The sequence below is a fragment of the Ruditapes philippinarum genome, unplaced genomic scaffold (genome assembly GCF_026571515.1).
Source record: "Ruditapes philippinarum isolate M1 unplaced genomic scaffold, ASM2657151v2 ctg5244_1_1_1_1, whole genome shotgun sequence".
Taxonomy (NCBI): Eukaryota; Metazoa; Mollusca; class Bivalvia; order Venerida; family Veneridae; genus Ruditapes; species Ruditapes philippinarum.
This window is the reverse complement of record NW_026866343.1, coordinates 88,954-111,739: the sequence shown is the minus strand read 5'-3', so window position 1 is coordinate 111,739 and position 22,786 is coordinate 88,954. Positions and strand designations below refer to the sequence as shown.

At 32.8% G+C, this 22,786-nt stretch overlaps 1 protein-coding gene across 1 annotated transcript; it reads left to right on the top strand.

The window, feature by feature from the left end:
* The first annotated feature begins 2,907 nt into the window (after positions 1–2,907).
* On the top strand, positions 2,908–10,924 carry LOC132732216 (plexin-2-like). Its single transcript, XM_060718606.1, has 7 exons — positions 2,908–3,723; positions 4,430–4,517; positions 5,713–5,976; positions 6,620–6,781; positions 7,262–7,490; positions 8,004–8,112; positions 9,953–10,924. The coding sequence occupies exons 1-7, from the start codon at positions 3,530–3,532 to the stop codon at positions 10,224–10,226; spliced, it is 1,320 nt and encodes a 439-aa protein (XP_060574589.1). The 5' UTR covers positions 2,908–3,529; the 3' UTR covers positions 10,227–10,924.
* Positions 10,925–22,786: the final 11,862 nt, after the last annotated feature.

The window sequence follows — 22,786 nt, the reverse complement described above, 5'->3', positions numbered from 1 at the left end:
AGCTGAATTCCTTATTACTGGTCAAGTTGATATGGTCCTTTCTGCCAGTTTTTATAAGGACAATACGTATTTACACTTTGCTTTTCTTGAGTGTTCGCAACATATTTTTATGTGTACAAATAGATGTTGTTTTTTTTTCATTTAAAATATTTTGTACAGAAATAACACAAATTTGGGCTTAAATATCTTAGAATCTTTGAAGAAAAAAAGCAACTTAAGGAACCAAGATATGAATAGTTGTTGGTATATTGTTGAGCGAACCCCCTCACACTCGGGTTATAAAGTCAGCATAACCTTCGAACTTATTTTGTTTCTAAGCAATAGGATGATATATTCCTACATTCCTTTTTAAATTAATATAATGATAATGATAATAATTATAATAATTCTTATTATTATTATTATATTTATACACTGTTGTGAAATACATCTGCTTTGAAGGTTCCAACTGCGACAGGCATTGAACCAAGTTTCGGACCAGAAGCGGGTGGGCCACGGGTAACTATATTTGGCGAAAATTTAGGAATTGGAAATAGAAATGTTTATGTAACCTTTGGCGGTTCCAAATGCTCGAGCCCAGAAGTAAGACCAGCTCTGACTTTAGGAAATGTGTAAGTTAAATGTAAAACAAATGAAAACTCAATATGAACAACGGTTTGACTTTTTCATAAACCATCATTCATTTAAAATTTTAAATGACAGTGACATGGGCCCTATTGAATAAATAATGATTTTGTGTAACACAAATGTTACAATTTTGTGAACATTATTGCAACTCAAAGATAATAAACTGTATACAAGGAATGTTTAAATATGCAGGCATATGAACGCTCAATAATTCGAAAACATACATTCTGACGTCAATCAAATTTTGAAGCGGAAGAATTAAACACAGCACATAATTTAGATGACTTAAATTATGACTCAAGTCTATACTGTAACTCGTCAAAACTCACCTCGATCTACATTTTCAACCGCGCTTTGACGAACAGGAAAAAAAGGTCACTTGGTCATTGTCTTTTATAACGTTTCTAAACACAGGACTAACGTTTTGTAGGTTTAAGTTTTGAAGGCATGCTAAAATAATGTTAAAATGTTGAGAAAAAATGCGCTGTTCTCTTGATTCAAATCCGCAAATAAAATAAATTTATGAGCCAATATAAAGTTGATACTGCAATACAAGGTCTGGTGAAATATGTGACTAGATGTTGGATTTATAAAATTTACGTAATAAGGATTTCACTTTTTGTACTTGTTAGGCAAGTTTAGCTCATGATATCGATAACAATATATATTGAAATGTTCATCACTAGAAACACTACAGTTTATGTGTAATAAAATATGAATATTAATGAGACGTTATAAATGTTTGCTTTATTTTGATTAATAATCCATGAACAAAACGTTCATGTAAACTATTCTTATTGTTCTTGTACTAATACAAATTGTTACTAGGTAATATACTAAACCAAAAAAGAAAACACTTCCTCTGTGTTTAAGCAGAGATATAGCGTTATTAAATTCAAAATGTCAAATGAACGGCTATGTGTCAAAAAGAACAAACTTAAACTCGATTTTAACTCGCTAAAAGCGATTTTCACGCACCTGCACGGGCCATTTGATAGTGTATATTTTATGAAACCTTTGTAATTCTAAAGGGTTTCATGTCAATAAGAAAAAGACTTTGCATTTTTTTTTCAGTTTTCTATATTTTGACATGCCTAGACTTCCGAAATATTAACGGGAACATGCCATTGCCATGGATAATGCTTGTCGACACCTTAGGTAACGTTTTCAAACAACAGGGTGTACTGAAGATCGACCACGTAGTGGATGTCCACGCACGACGACGCGTTCTTAAGACCGCTTAATTCGGAACACCTAGCAGCGAAATCACTTCAAAACTGCCACAGCTACTGCTGCTAACACCTGATACACATAGCAGCCGTATATCTGCCCAAACTGTGCGCAATCGCTTGCACGAAGGTGGGCTTCACGGACGTCGACCATACGTTGGTTGTGTTTTGAGGCGGCGTCAACGCAAAAATCGTGTTAATTGGGCATATACAGACAAACGCTGGCTTTGACAAGGATAGAATGACAATCTTTTATCTGACGAGTCGAGGTTTTTCATTCATCGAGCTGATGGAAGGGTTCGAGTATAACGTAGAAAAAAAACGTTTTGCCGACTAAAACCCCACGCTACCGAGATAAAATTATTGCTAGGCATGTTATCCCACGGTTTCAAAATAATGCCATGTTCACTCTTTTTCAATATGATATTGCTACAAGCCATACAACTAGGGAGACTGTAAATTTCTTCAGGGCAACTCACATTGCATTTAATAAAGACTGACCTGCCAACAGCTCTGATCTTAATCCCATTGAACACCTTTGGAATAATTTTGACCAGCGTGTTAGATGTCACCTTATTCCACCGTTAAACGTCATTCAGCTAAGACAATTTTAATTCAGGAATGGAACAACATTACGCTAAACCAAATCAATACGCTGATCCGTTCTATGCGCCAACGATGCCAAGAAGTCCTTTATGCTGAAAGTGGTCATACCCGATACTTATTTGTGATGTCGTAGGGCGATCCCTTCCACATTTAAACTACCATTTCTCTACTTTTGAATAAACCCTCAGCAATAATTCTTTCATGGAAAATGCAATAAAATACACTTTCAATACATATAAATCAAATTTTATCCTAATTTTCATATTTGTGTAAATCTGCACTTTTATACAGAGGGAGTATCTTTTTTCATGTTCATTACATATATATTGCGGATTGCAACAATTCTTTTGGTGGTTTGGAGAAAATATGAAGATATTTTCGAGCTAAAATCATTCATTCTATTATGAATTGTTGTAAACTTACGAGGACTATTTTATACAAAATTCACTTCCTACAATAACTTCCTTATACGTGACTTTTACTTAAAAAAAGATTAGGATTGAAACTTACTTTGTCATCATTTACTATTTTCATAATCTACAATAAAATTCATATGAATGTTACCATTGTTTTTCAAAATAATGTTAAAAATCTTGTAAAGGTAGATCCACTGGAGATATTGAAAACAACAATTTAATATAAAAGTACAGACTCGGTTTGTGAAAGTTTATGTACATGTGGCACATCTCATCCGCATCAAGCATCGACATAAGCGGTATCAATCCCTAGAGCGGAATGCAATCTTCTATACTTATAAGCTGGGATCAATGATCCCGAAGAACCAGCAAAGTATAACAACGTTGAATATACATAAAGAGACGGGGAATACATTGACCTTCTTTGAGGTGACACTGTAAAAATCCTGACATGTTTCCAAAATGTTTGTCTCGTCATAACGTTACCATTAAAAAACTTTTCGAAATAAAGTAACAATTATTAATGAGTGTAGATTTTAAGAATTATCTTTTTTTGGAAAACAGGTCAAAAAAATATGGAAAAGGAAAATCAATTATTTCGTCAATGTTTTTACACATTGAATGTGTATCATTGATCTTTTTCTGCCTTAAATGCCATGTTCTTTTTATATTTTTAGAACACCAACAAACCTTACTATCGTTTGTACAGCTGGTAAAAAAGAAGAACATGCAATCAACGGTGTTTCTCTCAAGATTGATTGCAGCGAAATTACAATACCATATGCATTTACATTTATCGCCGATCCGATTATTCATCCGTTATCACCCCAGAAAGCATTTCTAAGGTATATTCACAAAAAAATAGAGGAAAACTTTTCCCACCCCCATAGCACTGGCTGAAAATCAGTACCTAACATTTGAATATGAAAATCATGAAAAATTCGGAATTAAGAAACATCTTCAGAGGAGTTTAAAACTTAACATAAAAATGCTGAATATTGTGTCTTATATTTGAGTCACAAAGAGATGAAAGGATCAGATTAACCTAGAAATTTCAATTCAGATGAAAATATTTATTGTCCACATTCTAAGCTTTTGTGACTCTTGTTACAAATAAAGCAAGGTATGGTTTCTTTAAGTTCGAATAGGTATCAGTGGCTTTTATCTGAAAATAAATTAATTTTTTTATTGGACTTCTTATAATGGTCTAACAGCAGTTTAATTGTTATCTGAAGATAGGTAACTAGCGTTCTTCACTTCAGTGTTGTTATATTTTTCTGGTCCTTCGGGATCATTGATGCCAACACTATTGAGTGTTGAGAATTGAGTACCGCTCAAGCCGGTGCTAGGGGGCGTGAGGGATGTTGCACGTATTCATTATCCCTCATGTACAGACTCAATCAAACCGAGTCTGCAATTCTCTTGTAATTTTGTTGTGATTAATGCTTCCGAGGGATCACTTTGTTTCCAGATTTTCATCGAAGTACATGTAAATATTGCTAACAATTAGAGCTTTCTTTATGAAGTGTAACCGTTCTTTTTCTTTCTCAGTGGAGGAACTAAAATTACAGTTGAAGGGGTACAGTTAACCAACGCTCATAATGCCAGATTAATATTACGTCACAAAGTAGTAATTAAGGTAATTTGTTAAAAAGGAAACTTACTGACATATTTGGCCCATCAACAAAGAAAGGAAACAGTAGGTGACATTTCGTTGCTGACTTTGTACGTGCGTTTAGATTTTTTTCTACTATATTGTGCATTTATTCATATATTACATAAACTATTTGGTATGTCGGTGGTTAGTTTTGTTTGGGGGATCCTCATTTTTATTGACTGACGATCTTGTTTAGAAAAACACACGTAATATTTTAGACGTATGATAATCTGAATGATTTTTCAATTTTATTTCTGTGACTCAGGATTCAATTCAAATTCCTGATATCTACAAGTGTAGCGTTTGCATTTGTCTCTACAATAGGACAGTGGTAAAAAGTTTGTGAATATGAATCAACTATAGGTATTGGTGGGCATTGTTAAATTCAATGATGCTTTCTTTAATTTCTTTATTTTGTTTGTGTTATGTGGTTATTTTGTGTTGTTTGTTTTGTTTGTTCCCCAGCCCCAAAAAGAGGCATATAGTTTTTGAAGCTTTCATTTGTCTTTCTGTTCTTCCGTCCGTGACAAGTCTATGAATTTGTCATTCCTTGATAAATTATAAAATAAGTTTGATTAAATGTGTATCACATTGAGGCAGTGTGTAATATGCAACACCTAGGTCTGAATCTCAAAGGTTATTGTCACACTCTGAATCCAAAAGGAAATTTATCCATAATATATTGGGTATAATGACGGCGCTCAGGGTGCAAGAATCAGGTTACTGACTTGTAGATAAAATAAGTAATATCAAATTTTGTATACGTACACAAATGTTTGTGTCCGGTCAACAATTTGTTATGTCCGGATGAATTTGAAAATTATTATGGATGAATTTGTTTGACATAATGACAATGAGTCATACGCATGAACCAACAAGTTTAAACTTTTAAATGGTCATGATATGAATTTTTGTAAATCAACACTAATGTGTTTGGTCAACAATTCTGAGGTTCCTGGGTGGATTTAAAAATTTTTATGCATAAATGTGTGTGACAATGTGTCGGGAGTATGAATCAGGTCCCTACTTCAAAGGTCAATGTGTCACATTTGTATTCGAAATTCATGATAATTTTTTTCATTGAAGTGCATTCTTTCTAATATTATTATCTAAAATGATCAGGTTTCAAGTTGAAAAAATGTCATATTTTAATAATCAACATGTTGTTGTCTTATAGACTGGCGATTGCATAATACTGTCAGGAAAACTAGTAACCTGTCAAACCCCAGAAGCGCCTGAAAGTGTTAGAAAAGAGCTGTTGAAATTTGACAATACAACAGATCGATTTTCAAAAAATGTTACAGTCGAGGGTTTATTTTATTTGGATAATGTTAATATAAGTGTTGAAATATGCTACTGTCAAGATCCAATTATTAAAGATCTGACTGAAGGAGAAAATGTCGTAAAATTTGAAGCAAACACGAGACGTCTGAATATTTATGTACGTATTTATTTAAGAAGGATAAAATTAATACCAGATTCTGTTTAATCTTTTAGTGTTTGAATATCAAAGATTTCAACCTTGTTTAGAATAATGAAATTTAGAAAATTATAAAAGTAATTGGTATTATAAATTATCATAGGGTGTTCATGGTTAAGCGGTAAAGGTTGTTGACATTAGAGCACTTGTCCCTTCCCCACCACAGTAGGTTCGTTTCCGCCCTGAACTTTAAAATATTTCATGGGAGATAATTGTTTAGCTAGCTTATGGAACATCGGTGGTTCTACTCATGTCCCTGCATTGTCTAAAAACAAATGCAGGAGTGGCATATGAGGTTTTCTCTACTAGTAAACCTGGAAAGATGCCATATGAGCATTACAGTATTGGTGTGATTTACAACCAAACATCAACAGCATGAATTAACATCTGTACATAGAATATTATTTCATTTCAATTCTGTCTCACTGGTGTCTTCAGGTCTATAATTTTATGTGTATTAAATCTTGCAAATTTTGAAAGTTATTGTAAGACCTTATAATGGAATATGGAACATCTTTTTGGCAATATAGCTCTAACGTACATTGCAAGAATCTAGAGACGGAGTCATAATAGAAAACAGTTTACCATCCCCTTATTATTTCAGGGTTATATGCTGACCCATGTTGCAACAAAATTTGATATAAATGTTACAGTCGGCGTGGAATCATGTGTCATAGTGGAGCTGAACATGACGTGTATAACATGCATTGCCCCTCAATACGAGCCAAGGAGTGGAATACCAAATGCAACACGGTCTGAAGTTAATGTAAGGAATATTCATTCAACTTTTGTAGATTATATATCAAGTATTTAATTGAAAATATATACTTAAATAGACCTGTCACTGTGTATGAAAATGTAAATTGTTTCGTTTATTTCTTATTAAGAGCTTGGCAGACTAAAATACCCAAGGTTATGAGAAAATATCGCTGAGCAATTTCCGAGCATACTACCTTAAAGACTGAATAATTGTTACGTTGCCAGTTCAATAGGATTTTCCTTGAAAAAAGCCTGGCCCTTTTAATGTTTAGAATTAACACAATAGGGAGCCAATGTTTAAAACTGCCGAAAATCATACAAAATCTTTTTTAGCCTAAAACTGCATGAAAACGCCACCGTCAGTTGTTTTTATTTTCTTCGTCTGGTGACCTGTCATCCTTTTTGTAACCATAACATACTTTTTGCTCCTATACCCTACGTTTATTGTCATCCATATACGTATCTTTACTCTTTTTTCAATTTATAGGTAACAATTGGAAACATACAAAAGATGATTGGATATGTTGAGTATACAGAAACGTCACCAGGCACGACTGGAACACCGGAAACAATAGAAAATTCTTCCAGTTATTCTAGTTCTTCTGATAACTCTGTTACTAGTTCTTCTGATAACTCTGTAATATTGTCAGTTGATTTCTCCGTTATATTGTCAGTGACTGGAGCGGGTGCTGCGCTCATTTTTATCAACGTTACGGGTAAAGTAATCACATACGCATAATGTCCTTTTTTAATTTTGTGCTTGTGTAAACACATATGTTCACTAAAGGGATAATTGCATGGTAACACAATTTTGAAATAACACTTGTAGTTTTCTTTTCCTATTTGTTGTTTTTATTGTATACAAATTATATAGCACACATATATATATATATTTGATGTATGTAATCTATTTTTTTTTACTGATGTACTCGCTGCTTATTAAACAACATGAAATCAAGTATGCGTTCTATAAAGCGAGATGTATTAACGTTTTTAATCAATGTTGAATCCAATACGAAAAAGCTTGGTACTTGGACACTCTGTTTATAATCTACCAAAACGTGGGAGAAAGAGTGAGTTATTGGTTATGCAGTATTAATACGGGCGTTGTTAAATAATTTACGGAAAAGGATTTCAGTTGGCAATATCGGAAAGGAAAGAAGTCAAATTTAATGTCATGTCATTTTATCAAAATGTCTCAACGAATTACATTTATTTCATTTTTACAGCTGTAGTTTTGATATGTCGTCAATACAGAAAAGCGAAGTCAAGAGTACGCAATCTAGTAAACAAGAACAGTACGAAAAAAGAACCCCCCTTTGAGTTACGATTGAGCAGGTACATTAATTTAATGCAATATTTTCAGTTTGTGCTTTTGTTAAGGCAGTAATTGATTTTTATGACTCAAAATCATCGTTTTTTTTAATTGATATAATTATGAAAGTACTTGTTTTACGTTACAAGTGGTTTTGACTTCTTCTGGGAGTAAATTAGTGATGTTTTCATATTATTATCCATTAATTTAGAGACATTTGTCTCTTTTTATGCCCCCAAAGGGAGGCTGAATATAATCGCACCGTCTGTCCGTCCGTCTATCCGTCTGTCCTACTTCATTCGTGTCCGGACTGTAACTTTGTCATACATTGAGGGATTTTGAAATAACTTGGCACAAATGTCTACCACATCAAGACGATGTGAAGCGTTGAAAAACCACGTCCTTACCTGTAAGGGCAAGGTTACACTATCGTTTTGAAGTATCACATTATCGTAATTAGAGTAAATAGGTACACACATTCATGCCCGGACTGTACCTTTGTCATGCAATAAATGATTTTAAAATAACTAGGCATAAATGTCTACAACATCAAGACGATTTATTGCGTCTAATTATCACGTCCCTACCTCAAAGGTCAAGGTCGCACTACCATTTTGAAATTCACTTTATCACAATTTGAGTTTATAGGTACACACATTCGTGTCCGGGGTGTAACTATGTCATACATCGAAGGATTTAAAAATAATTAGGCTTAAATGTCTACCACATCAAGATGACATGTCGCGACAAAAACCCATGTCCCTACCTTCAAGGTCAAGGTCACACTTATAGTTTGAAGTTACTCATTCTCTCGAGACGAATTTGAAGATACTTATTTATGTCCGGACTGTAACTTTGCCATGCATGGTAGGATTTTAAAATAACTTGGCACAAATGTCTACCATATCAAGACAATGTGTCGCGATTAAGGCTCATGTCCGTCTGTCCGTGCGTGCGTCCCCACTTACACAACACTCATGTCCAGACTGTAACTTTGTCATGCATTAAGGGATTTTGAAATAATTTGGCACAAATGTCTATCTCATAACAACATTTTGTCGCGTCCAGGAACCACGTCCCTTCTTCAAAGGTCAAGGTCACACTTATATTTTGAAGGTTTATGCTATCACAATTACAGATTACAGGTACAATTATACAAAGAACAATATTCAGCAATTAGTTACTTTCATTCTCTTTTCTTTTCATAATACCTGCATGCATAAGAAACATTTTCGGGGGCATTCGTCACTTGGGTGACCACTCTTGTTTCGTATACCAATGTAACAATTAATCCGTATCGTAGTTTCATATTACTAGATATAAACCCCACATTGAATACCAAATTTATAAAATCACTCTGCATTATTGTCAGATATTGTATATTTGGCCTTATTGATTACCGGTATGGCCGGTGCTAGGGGATTGCAAGCGTGTGAGACGTTACATATTACATTGCACCTAGTGAGCATACTTAATCATACTCTTTTGTTGGGGTACATTTCTCCATAAGTATCAAATATATTTACTTTACATGTATATCTGGATCACTTGTTTGGTATTAAATTTGAAATGCATCTCTTGGGAGGGTAGATCGTCCTGAAAACAATTTTTGCTTACTTATTTCCCTTTTTTATACGTAGTGTACATTTTAAGTTGAAGTCCGCCTTTACACTCCGAGAACTTAACTACCAAGATCGTTGTCATTCACATCTTATTAGCAAAACAGAATTTGGGGAAAAGACAATACATCAAAATATGTCAGCATTCAAATAACATGGTCCTGTTATTGAAAGTTATACTGTTAGTTTAGCCTATTTCACCGCTATTTTATCCATATGACTATATTTTGTTATTTTATCAAAGAATTGCGGGTTCGTCGTGTGAGATGAACTACTCCGGGGTCTACAATGAACCCTATGAATCTGACCACTATGACACGATCGCAGCAGACGACATTTCAATGGACAGGTGCAAAACTGATAATAATTCTCTAACGTGTCCACGCAAGAGCGTTTCCGAGACAAGCACTTCGACCAGTGAACAATCCCAAAACTATCTACACCCGACTAACCATATAACTGTAGAAGTTCAGCTAGAAGAACCAAAGCATCCAATGTTGAGTCCGAACCCGAACTAACTGGCGATCAGTGACATTTACTTGTTATTAACGATAGTGACCTTTCAGATTAGCTTCTTGAATAAAAAATGTATCGGACAATCCGTTCACAGGCAAACTGATTGAATACGAATACGAAACGCAGGCTTAAATTGTTTGGTTTCTTTACTGTGTTTCATGTTTTTTTGTTGTTGTCTATGTTTTTATTTCTAAAATTATTTGAGCCCGACGAACCATATTACTGTAGAAGTTCAGCTAGAAGAATGATTTATCCGAGCCCTAACTCACTGGCGATCAGTTATATTTACATGTTATTAACGATAGTGACCTTTCGGATTAGCTTCTTGGATTAAAAAGTATCGAACAATCCGTTCACAGTCAAAATGGTAGAATACATATTTAAATTCACTCTGCATAACTAAACACTTGAATATTACCTAAAACTTTAAGTAAAGGGAAGTAAATGCAACAACACCTACGTACAAAGCTTTTTTTGTTATCTCCCCTCATCTACCATTCGCATAATGGAATTTCTACTCTATACCATACCTTTTGTTATTGTTAAAAATTAGACTTCTCCATTTATACCTTAAAATGATTCGCACGGTTACTTTAATTTTTGTAGTATATTTATTTACGTAAAAATATTGATTGTCGGTACTATTGAGCAGTTATCGTCAATTTAATATTACACATTGGTGAAATAGAAAGCATACATTTATATATGTGTGTGTGTGTGTGTGTGTGTGTTTGTTTGTATGTGCGTGTGTGTGTACGTGTGCGTGTGCGTGTGACGAGACAAAATGAAACAATATCTTTGAATGTAATACTAGCTTTCTTTATTATTTAATATGTTTTAGTAATATATATACACAACAGTTTTGGCTCTCCACGTACTTAAAAACTGGAAGCACAATTCTATTATATTTTTCGCTAGTATGTAAATTAACTGCTATTTGAGCCTCATTATACTTTATTCATGTTTATTACTCCATTATGTCATGTTTGTACATGAAATGAGAGAATAAAATGTTTTTTGACTAGACTTGACTTGACTACGCAAAGCAAACTTTAATTGTTTTTTTAGTGTGTTTCATTTTTGTTGTTGTTGTTGTCTATGTTTTTATTTGTTTGCTGTTCTTCGCGACTTTTAGTGTCAGATTTTACTAGTTTCAGATACGCTCAAATTTAATTCGAAACTACTGATAATTACTATACACACCATAGTTAAACTCTGTATGAATACATGTTGTCATTTAAAAAAAAAACAAGCAGTTTCTAAAAGAAAGATCAAAATCAATATGACCAGTAATAGCTAGAGAATGCAGTTTCCACAGAATACTGTTTGTGCATTCTCTTATTCAGATTTGATATGTCCAGTAAAAAATTATAAGATTTCAATTTCCTGCAATAATATTATTTTACCCATAGCTATATCTATACAGTATATCTAACAGAAAACAGGCAAGAAATATTTTTATGACAAGATGTTTTGCAATATTTATATGACATAATATATGCATGCATATTCAAAATGTAAATAGTTTGTACAGAAAAAGAAAACAAACATTATTTTGTGCTTGAATCATGCTCTTGTAGACTTGTACATAAAAGGATAATCAATTTAATGGACTGTTATACGTGTATTACAGTTTCAACACTTCTCTCCATTTTCAATTTTGAATATTTCATTTTTCCCATACTCTGCGCTTATTTTCAATAATCGGGGGACTATTAGAGTTGTAATTTGCCCGATATTTCCTTTGTATTTATGACACTCATTGTCACTGTTTATTAATTAAAACAAACGCTTTTCAATCATTAAGTCAAACGAAAAATCGATGATTCACTGACAAATTTACAAAATAATTTTAATTAAATGCTTATCATAGGCATGTGTCATACGAAAGACGTTATCAAATGTTATCTTTCAAGGAATCAACCAGGAAGTCTGGGATGCATAAAACACATTGGACTACACTATTCTGATTTTAAGTAAAATAATTTTTAAATGATTAATTATATTTTTTTTTTTGGAGATGGATTTAGATTTCAATAAATTATAAAATAAATGTCTGTTTCTTTATAATTATTTTTTCTTAGCTATAAGTTATTTTTATTAAGTTGTGTTTGAAGCCACGATTATGACATGGCGGTTTTCCAACTTAGCTGGTGGAAAAAGATTTCAACTTTAAAGCTAGCAATTACCACTTCCGTTCATTAACAGGCTCAATCAAACCGAAATTTTGCCTTGTTGGGCTTTCTCTAGAAATTCCGTTTTTCTCTATTCAAATGCTCCTTTACGCCATCTAGATAGTTTCTTAATTGAATGAATTGTGAGTCTTTTACATGATTGGAACTACTTGTGTGGTGTTTGGTGTTTTTGTATAAAATCTTTAAATGAAGTTTATACTGATATTGCAGGCTCAAATAATAATAAATATGTCTCCTTATAAAATGTTACTATAAACTTTCCGTGTTTGCATCATGTTATGTTCCAATTAAAAACCATTGTTAGATCCAATCGTATCAATTAAGGTTCATTATCACTTCCAATTGCAAAAAAAGATAAAAAAAAAAAAAAGAAAGAAAAAGAAAAAAAAAAAAAAAAAAAAACAACAACAACTGTATGTAAAAAAAAGAGAACAGTATCCCTAAATAAAGTCCAACATTGCAAAATTGAAAAAGTTGCATGCTCGGTTTGATTGCGCCTGTTAATCGGTAATGTCAAGTGCAAACTACTGTCCACGCTACCTATCACTAGCTTAAGCAGAATTTAACATTTAACATGAATTCAATATTTAAAGACGAAGATGGTGATATTTTGAGTTAAGAACCATCCGCATATGATTTCATATGGCGGTTTTCATGGAATCTTCAATGTGACACGTTGGTGTCATTCTATGAAAAGCGGCGCATAGTTTCCATGTAATAGAACTATATTGTACTCCATGAAGCCTCATTTATCATTCTCTAGTCCGAAACATCCGTATCAAATTCATATGTTACTATGTCTTGTCTTTTTATTTTACTTTCGTTTTATTATGTGTGATATATGCACTAAATATAGTCCTGCAAATAAAAGTGATTGCTAGGAGTCAAAATGGGAAAGGTTTGGTTTACAACAAAAAATGTGTGGTAACCAGCTGAACACTTCTCCTGAAGACCTAGATTTAACAAGAAACGAAATGAGAGCTACTACAAATATAATACAATTGCAATCAGTGTTCAATCATAGTAAAATGAAACTATTTTCGAAATGAACTGTATGCTACTGTAAGTTTTCGATACCTCTCCAATGGAATCAGGAGGGAGATATTTTTTGGCGTTTTATTTGGCAGTCAGAATTTTGTTTCCGCGCTATTTCTCTACAACTTCTGGCTGGAAATCAGCGAAACTTTATGGAAACCATCAATACCAAGAGGAAATGGGTACATCGTGGCCTTGTTTGGGTCCGACCTTTCAACGCAGTTATGGCCCCTAGATTAGTTATGCAGTATGCATATAGAGCAATAATCGTTTCCGTGCTACTTCTTTCAACTACTGGCTGGAATTCTTTGAAGATGTACATATCTTCGCCTTGTTTGGATCAGACCCTTCAATACAGTTATCGTCCTTGAATAGTTATGTAGTATGCATATACAGCAATTAGTGTATCCTTGCTATTTCTTAGAAACTGCTTGATTTATTTCAAGATAACTTTGTGGAAACAATCAATACCAATAAGAAATGCACATATCAACACATTTTTTCCGGTCAGACCCTTCAACACCTTCAAGACCCTTGGTTAGTTAAGCATTATGTATATAGAGCGATAATCGTTTCCGCGATATTTTATCTGCAGCTGCTGGATGGATTTCAAGAAAACATTGTGGAAACAATCATTTTCAATAGAAAATGTGCATACAATGTATCATCACATTGTTCCGGTCGGATTTTTCAAGACAGAATTATGGCCCTTGATTGGTTTTGCAGTAAATATTTATAGTAATATTGCTAAATTTTCTTTGCTGAATTTATTTCAACAAGACTTTATTGGAGCCATCGCCGTCAATAAGAAAAAATGTGCATCTCATTGGCATGTCCAGATAATACCTATATAATACGGATTTATGGCTCCTGTTATAAATTTTTATCATGTACATAGAATAACATTTTTATGCAATTTATTTTACAACAACTGACTGAATTTTAGCAGATCTATGTCAATCATCAAAGATTGGTTTATATGAATATATAAGTAAAGCCTTGGGTCTCCAGTTGTTGTGTAAGTGATAACCAGTGCTTGCCGGGGGATATTCAACAAAAATTCTTTAACCTTGATTATAATTTTTTAAGTTCTTGGTGTATTGTCTTCATATTTAGCCTGCGCAACAACCGTTGGGACAAGGCATTTAAGTGGACCAGACTAGATTTGACCTTCATTCATTAGTGAACTTGATCTTCAAGGTCAAATGGCTGTTTGCATCTTTGGCTATACGTGAGTTTTAAATGGATTTTCTTCAAAATAAATACAGCAATATTTAAGGATATAACTTTTAGTTAACCAGACAGACCTTTACCTTCACTTATCAATGACATGCACCTTCAAGGTCAAATTTTCTCTTTTTCTTGCTGTATTTTTGTTATTAATGAATTGATTTACTTTATACTAAGATACAATATTCTTAAGAATAAGGCCAATATGTATATTGAACTCCAGTTGATCTCAACTCATGAATGACCTTGACATTAATAGTTACATTATTGAAATTTCTCTATTTTTTCGATTATTGACTTTATTTAGTAATTAACATATGGATTAGCTTCACACTTAGACAAAACCACCTTAAGGAAACGATCTTCTAAAATGTTGAACTAACCTTGCCCATGAGCTTTAAATGACTAATTGTCAAGGTCAAATTATTGAATTTTGGATAAATTGTTATAATGTTGTTATTTGTGTACGAATTTGATTTTTACTTGGACAAAAAGGGCGTCTGTGGCCGAGTGGTTAAGGTCGTTTACTTCAAACCACTTGCCCCTCACCGCTGTGGGTTCGAATCCCGACAGGGACTTTGGATTATTTCATGTGAGGAAGCTATCCAGCTAGCTTACGGAACGTCGGTGGTTCTACTCAGGTGCCCGTTCGTGCCTAAAATAATGCACGGAAGGGCACCTGAGGTCTTCCTCTACCAGTAACGCTGGAACGTCGCGATATGACCTATACTGTGTCGATGTGACGTAAAACTCAAAACAAAACAAACAAAAACTTGGACAAAAGAACTTGCAACAAAAGAAACATATTCCCTTGCTCTTTTCTGTGGCTGGTTATAACTTTGTTATTTTTAAATGGATAAGCTTCATATTAAGACAGAACAGCCTTTATTTAGGGTTCGTTATGTAAATTAAATTCTAACTGACTATGACTCATGTATGACGTTGAACTTAAAGGTCAAATTAAAATAATTTCACTGATTATTGCTATAATACAATGTAACTTGGTAATGTATCAATGGATTATCTTTATACTTGGACAAAATTACCGTTTGGGTGAGACCTTATAAAAGGGTGATCTGACCTTGACCGTCAATGTCAAATCATTGAAGTTTGGCTAAGTTGTCATATATTAGTTATTTATGTACGAATTTAATTTATACGTAGACAAAATAACACTTGTGGACACACAAACATGTTGAATAATTTGGATATGACCTTTCATACTTGTACAAAACGAGTGTGACCAAACAGACCTAATAAAATTAAATAAATGAATGAATCAGTGTTTTCTCGTTTATATCACTCTTTATAACTGTAATATATGAAAACTATTCATATTGTAAGGGAAAGCAAAATGAATAATCTGAAATGATTATATAAAATGAACTGTTGTAATTTAAAACTATCACGAAATTCCCCTGTAACAAATGTCTCCTATAATGAGCAATAATCAGAAATATTCTCTTCACAATGAACGCTGACGTATGTACTGCTTGTTGTTTTTATCTATTTAATTTCCTTAACTTTTGGAACAATTGCGATTGGACGTGCCTAACTAAAGAATAATCTTCCGCGTTGATTAGTTCAAAATGATAATGTCTATGTTTCATGTCTTTAGGAAGAAATAAAATTGTGTTCGATAGCACTAATGACAGTCGATGTTATTTGTTTCAAGTCATATATTTTCTAAGATGCCGAGTTAAAAAAGAATATCATGTATTTCAATTTTGATTTTATTTCTCTTGACCGCCAATGCTTTGATTGAGCGGTTTAGGTCTGTGACACTTAGTGGACCGTTGCAGAATCTCCGTGTTTTTAATGATAAAATCTACATTGAAGGCACCAATATGCTATACATACTTAATAATGACTTAAGTATAAGTCAATCAGCAACAACATGCTGGTTGTACGATCATACAACATGTTAAATATCTAACAAATTTTTATTAAATCAATGATCCACACCGATTCACCTTACATTTTCTAAGAAAACTATCCATCTTACGCTTGATGGAATGATTTGAACAATCCATCAGCTGCTGTCTAGAATATTACATGGAAAAAGCTCCTAAGGTCATCAAGCCCTAGTAAAGGCAGGGATAGTTGCCAGGTAACATTAAACAAATCCAGAATAGTATTCTGAAAACAGTGAAAGAATTTTTCATTGACTTTTAGTTATGTGGAAATTCTGAGCTTTTAAAACACACATTTAAATAATGTTTTATTACACTTTTAGGTTATTCATCGAATGATTCAAATAATTTTGACCCACAATTTCAAAACAAAAGAGGAAAAATAAGGTCAGTTTTTGTATAGTAAAAAATACCCCTTCCATCTATGTAATTTACATGCATCTCCTTGGACTTAGTAGATATTGATTGAGTTTAGTTTCAATACTAAATTTATCTATTTCTGAACGAAAATAAAATAAAATTATATCATACAAGCCTCTGGCGAGCATAATATTATTTTATTCAACAAGTTAATAAATAACATTTAGTACTGAAACAACACGAATATTAAGAGGAAATATTAAGAGGATATTTTTTCCTTTGAGTGAAATATGGAAACATGATAAAAAGCCACATATTTTCTTGAGCCAGATCGGCGAGTGAAAATATGTGGCATTTTATCATGTTGAGTGAAAATATATACCATATTTCAAGAAAAACGAAAAAATAACCTTCTTATGTAATTTTATTATAAGAAAATGATGACGAATCCTCTTGCTTGCTACGGAACTGCAACTGTACAGCGTGCAGTTATATTTTGTTGTGACTGTTTCTGCACGCCCTGTTTGGCGCTACATTGTGACGTCACATAAATAACTCTTTAAACATCTGTACAGCGGTAATGACTGAATTAAATGAATTAAAGATATTGGTTTCGGATTTATTTTCTTTGTTAGACCATTTTCTATCATTCTAGACAGTTATCAAAACAAAATTCAACAAAAAGTGTTTTTTGTTGTTTTTTTTTTATTTTTAAGGTTTTTTTTTCCAAACAAAATGGCGAAAAAAGTCCCTTGAAATAAATATAAGTTTTGACTCGCCCACTTTCATATTTATATTTCATATCTATCATTAACAAATGAAATATATATGACTGATATAGAATCAAATTTCATAGGTAAAATTAAATAAAATATTACATTTATCAGATACTCAGAATAAGACTAAGACCCCTTTATAAAAAAAGAAATAAGGAAACATATTAAAAAAATTCAAATTTAATTGAAAAACATTATTGTCTAGTTAAAAGCTGTTCAAGCTGGCTCATTTCATGCAATTAAAATAAAATTTTGCATATAGATTGTTTGTTTAAACAGTGCAAAAGTGCAAAACAATTTTTGATTCCCTTTAAACTTATAATTTGGAATTTCCAAATAAAAAGCATGGTAATTCCCATCACTTGAAGGGTTAAACAGTTAAGGCCCGGAATTAAAATTGTTATAGTTGCATAGAGGTAAACTTTTGATTACAGCGGTACACTTACACATAACTATTGGTTGTATATCAGCTAAGGGTCTTGCATTTCCTTTATGTACTGTACAGAAAGTATACTAATGGTATTGATATTTTCTAAAGGTATTTACATGTAGGACAAGCAGTTTATCAGCTAATCGATTATCATATATGATAAAAGTTATGCAGCAAAGCTTGTGTTGTCTCAGTTGTAAATGTGTCTACCAAATTATTAGAATTATCATATGATAAAAATTAAGTTCTAATTACAGATTTTGTTTTCACTTTCAGGGATCGAAAAGTAAAGCTTACGGTAAAGTTACTCGTGGAATCGAACATGTTTTATGTTTTTGTTATATGAAGATTTTGAGCCAATGACATATTGAAAGCAGTTGCTTTTTGATGTGTGTTTAATACACTGAAATAAATAAATTATTAAATTTGTTGACAATTATGACAACATATCTTTATATGTTTATCTTGTTACCTATGTTGCTCTGAACTTTTTAAAAATTTTAATGGTTGAGGATTTTTAATGGAATTGAATTTAACTGTTTGTTTTCAAATACAAATGTATAATTTCCGAAAACTATATATTTGATTATCCTGACAATAATATTACAATTATGGATGTTTATCTTTTTTTTGGATAAAACTACACATTGTAATTAAACTGTGAAAGAAAAGAAAAATGAACATTATATAAGTGATTAAAGATATAACAGAATGTATTTGTTTGAATGCTTTTTGCTTTCATTTGATGAAGTAATTTAATTTAAAATGTAAAAGAGTGTTTGTGGAGATGATAATTATACCCCCCACAAACGAAGTTTAGGGGGCTATTTAAAGGAGTCAGCTTGTCGGTCGGTCAGTCCTTATCATGTTTTTTGGACAAAAATTAGATTTTGGAATGAGATAATGTAATCAAAACTAGGTATAAAGCAACCTTATGTGGAAGCTCTGGTTGGTTTTGCATTTGGAATCCCTGGGGCAAGGTCACCGTTACTTAAAATAGAAAAATGGTTTCCAAACAATACTAGAGTTAGGAATGAGATAATGTTATCAAAGTTGGTGTATAGCAAGTTTATATAAAGACTCTGGTTGGTATTGCATTTGGACCCCCTGGGGTCAAGATCACCATTACTCAAAATATAAAAATGGTTTCCGGACAAAAGCTAGAATTTGGAATGAGGTGTTATAATCAAATTGTGTGTATACCTAGCATATATGAAGACCCTAGTTGGTATTGCATTTGGACCCCCAACTCCCGGGGCTATGGTCAAGGTCACCGTTACTAAAAATAGAAAAACGGTTTCCGGACAATAAGTAGAGTTAGGAATGAGATATTGTAATCAAACTTGGTGTAAAGCAAGCTTATATGAAGACCCCGGTTGGGATTGCAATTAACTGAAATAATTATTTGTACACAGTTGATACTTCATTTACTATATCAAATTTTTCTAGTGATCACTTATTTCACAAAAAGTCAAAGTTGCTTGTATTAATCAACTTTAGTGAAAGCTCTAGTTTGTCTCTGTCACCAGTATTGTAAGATGTAGGTCATCCTACACATCAGTATAGTCTCGCTTACAACCTAGTTACTAGCTGCTCTGTGTTAGGTATTGTTTTGATATATTAAAGATTCTTAGATAAATAATGGACTGTTCGTGTGATAAGTATGTGTATGTCTTTGGATGAGGATAAGTAATAGAAAGAGCATCGAAACACGAGACTCTGATTTGTACGAGGGGAAGCCCCCGAGTATAAATCAGATTGCCGAGTGTTTTGATGTTCTTTCTCTTTTGTATCATGGTCAAACATAAAAACACGTTCCCTGATACCACAATATGAAACCCCACAAAAAGTAACCAATGAACGAGCATCTAAATATGATATTTCCATCACTATCCCTTTCTCTGTCGTCACAATATGTAAACCCAGGACAAAATGAACAAATCAATAAGCATGCTCTGGAGTGCGGGTAACTAATACCTGCACTCCAGTTAACGCACAGTGCATGTATATGTATACGATTTTACAATGTCACATTTTCAACAGACAGGTCCCCAAACTATGATACAAAGAATATAAAACGTGATTTTAAAGACTAGTCTACATTGAATACCAGAGATGTTCTTGTGGAAAAAGCACCCACCTGCTTATCTCAATAGGAATAGCATCGGATTTGTAATCCAGGGGTCACTGCTTCGACCCTCTATCAAGGCTATATTTCTCCATGACAACTGATCTTGAACATTGAGTCGAATTCTCATTTGTCTCTCACAGCTGATTAAGTAATCCTTTAAAATTTTAGTAGACGGTTATTTGTGGAGTAATTGGTAATTAATGATTATCCAGGATGGTCAGTTGACGGTCGAGATTTTTTTAAAATCTATGTAAAAAAAGAGGAAAAAATTACAATTGGAAGAAGTAAAAATAATTAACAAAGTATCACAAATAATACACAAAGGGATTTCTCCATTTGAAAACGCTAGAAAATTGTTATACAGCTTCTTTATTTCGTGTTTTTTATGACTGAGCTCCTGAAGTCATCAAACCCTATCTAAAAAGGTATAGTGGCCGGATAAACATAATCAAATTCCACTACCCTTAGGAAATATCTCCCGAACCAAATGAGGTCATGGCCAACTAGTGTTGGTTTATTGTGAAAGCAGAATTGAAAAAAAAGAAACTATTTGAATGTTGTAAGAAACTGTATTACCCAGCATAATTAGTTGATTTGTAGCTTCTACATGATTCTATACAAAGTTGTATTATGTCATTCTCATCAAAATTGAGATCATTAAGTGTACGTAAACTGTGATAAAAATAAATATCCCCGGATATGAGTCATATAAAGAAATACCGCACAAGGGAAAATATATTTTCTATGTAGCATTGTCTACCGAACATTAGTCCAAAGGTTAAATGAAAGAATTACAGTTTTTTACAAATATTTTTTGTTGAAACAGATACTTAGTAAACAGCAACCTGAAGTGGATGTTAAGTGAAGATAAATAAAACCTTCCATGTTAATAACGGCTCGTACCAGTGTCCTTTTATTTATATTATAGTCATTAAAAAAATAGATCGAACGCGAAGTTAACTTGTTGAACATTAAAAGACAGATATTGAAATAACTAAATTTTACAAATAAAGTTGAAGGCAATTGAAATAAAACCCGATGAAGATTATTTTATGTCATTAAGTCTATTTATTATTACTTGAGAGTGAACAACGAAGACACTTTGTAAGAGAACAAAGTTTGACAATCATTCTTTTAAATCCTTTTTCACTACCTGTTTTATATGTGTGATATCGTAATATATTATTGTGCAAGAAAACAGAGTACTAGTATACAATGGTAGATGATAACAAATGTATACAAACATTCAATCGAAGCATATCATTAACATTAATTTTCCTTTTAAATTCACCTCCGGACATTGTCTTCTAAAATGATAAATAATCAGAAATAAACTCTTAACAATAAGCGCGTGATCTGTGCATTAGTTGTTTTTGAATTTAATTTCTCGAAGAAGTGCGACTGAACGTGCATAACTTATAGATAATCTTCCGGTTTGAGTAATGCAAAAATACTTAATGTCTATATGTTCAATTTTTTTGTATGAAAAAGTGCTTTATATAACAATTGGTTTGGGTTTTTTGCTGCTGCTGTTGTTGTTGTTGTTGTTATTGTTTTGTGTGTGTGTTTATTTTGGTGGAAGTCGGAGATTTTCTAAAATGCCGAGTTACAAAAGGATATCATGTTTTCTAATTTTGATTTTATTTCTCCAGACCGCCAATGCTTTGATTCAACGATTTAGGTCTGTGGCACTTAGTGGACCGTTGCAGAATCTTCGTGTCTTTAATGACAAAATCTACATTGGAGGCACCAATATGCTGTACATACTTAATAATGACTTAAGTGTAAGTCAATCAGCAACAACATGCTCCAATTCTTCGATTGTGTGCGGAAATATTAATAAAATTTTACTTGTGCTGGAAGAACGGAACGAAATTTTCGTATGCGGAACTGACTACATGGTCATATGCGAAATACGAATGATTGATAAAATTGAAACTGTTTTGCGAACAAAAAGGATATATACTACTCTTGTCACGAACGAAAATGACGTGATGCAAAGTATTGTTACAATGGATGGTCATGTTACGATAGCCGTTTCTCAAGATGCAACACAACCTGACAACTATTTAACTTGTTATATCAGTACAGTGGACGTTGTAAACTTCAATTACAGAAAATGTTTATTATCTGGTCGTATTAAATTCCTTTTTCGAGAATTCATCTGCTATTTCAAAGACGTGTTTCAATTTAACTGGTACACTTATTTTGTAACAAATCAAAAGAAGAATGTTAACAGTACAAACTATGTTTCTAAATTGATGAGTCTTTACCAAAATGATACTGATTTTGATTCATATACGGACATAATTCTTAGTTGTATATATGGTGGCATTGAGTATAATCTTATTCAAAAGGCAGTACTTATAGATGCCCCAAGTTCCTTCGGAATGTTAAGAAACGATAGAATTTTTGTGGGCGCGTTCACTAGAGGAAATGACCCTACAAATGCAACTGGTAACACAGCCATTTGTGTATCCAAAATAAGTGAC

Excerpts from the sequence above, each read along its gene's own strand:
- LOC132732216 (XM_060718606.1), top strand. The coding sequence starts at position 3,530 with ATGCCATGTTCTTTTTATATTTTTAGAACACCAACAAACCTTACTATC. Across the intron at positions 7,491-8,003 it reads CATTTTTATCAACGTTACGG|CTGTAGTTTTGATATGTCGT; the intron begins GTAAAGTAATCA and ends TCATTTTTACAG. Across the intron at positions 8,113-9,952 it reads TTTGAGTTACGATTGAGCAG|AATTGCGGGTTCGTCGTGTG; the intron begins GTACATTAATTT and ends ATTTTATCAAAG.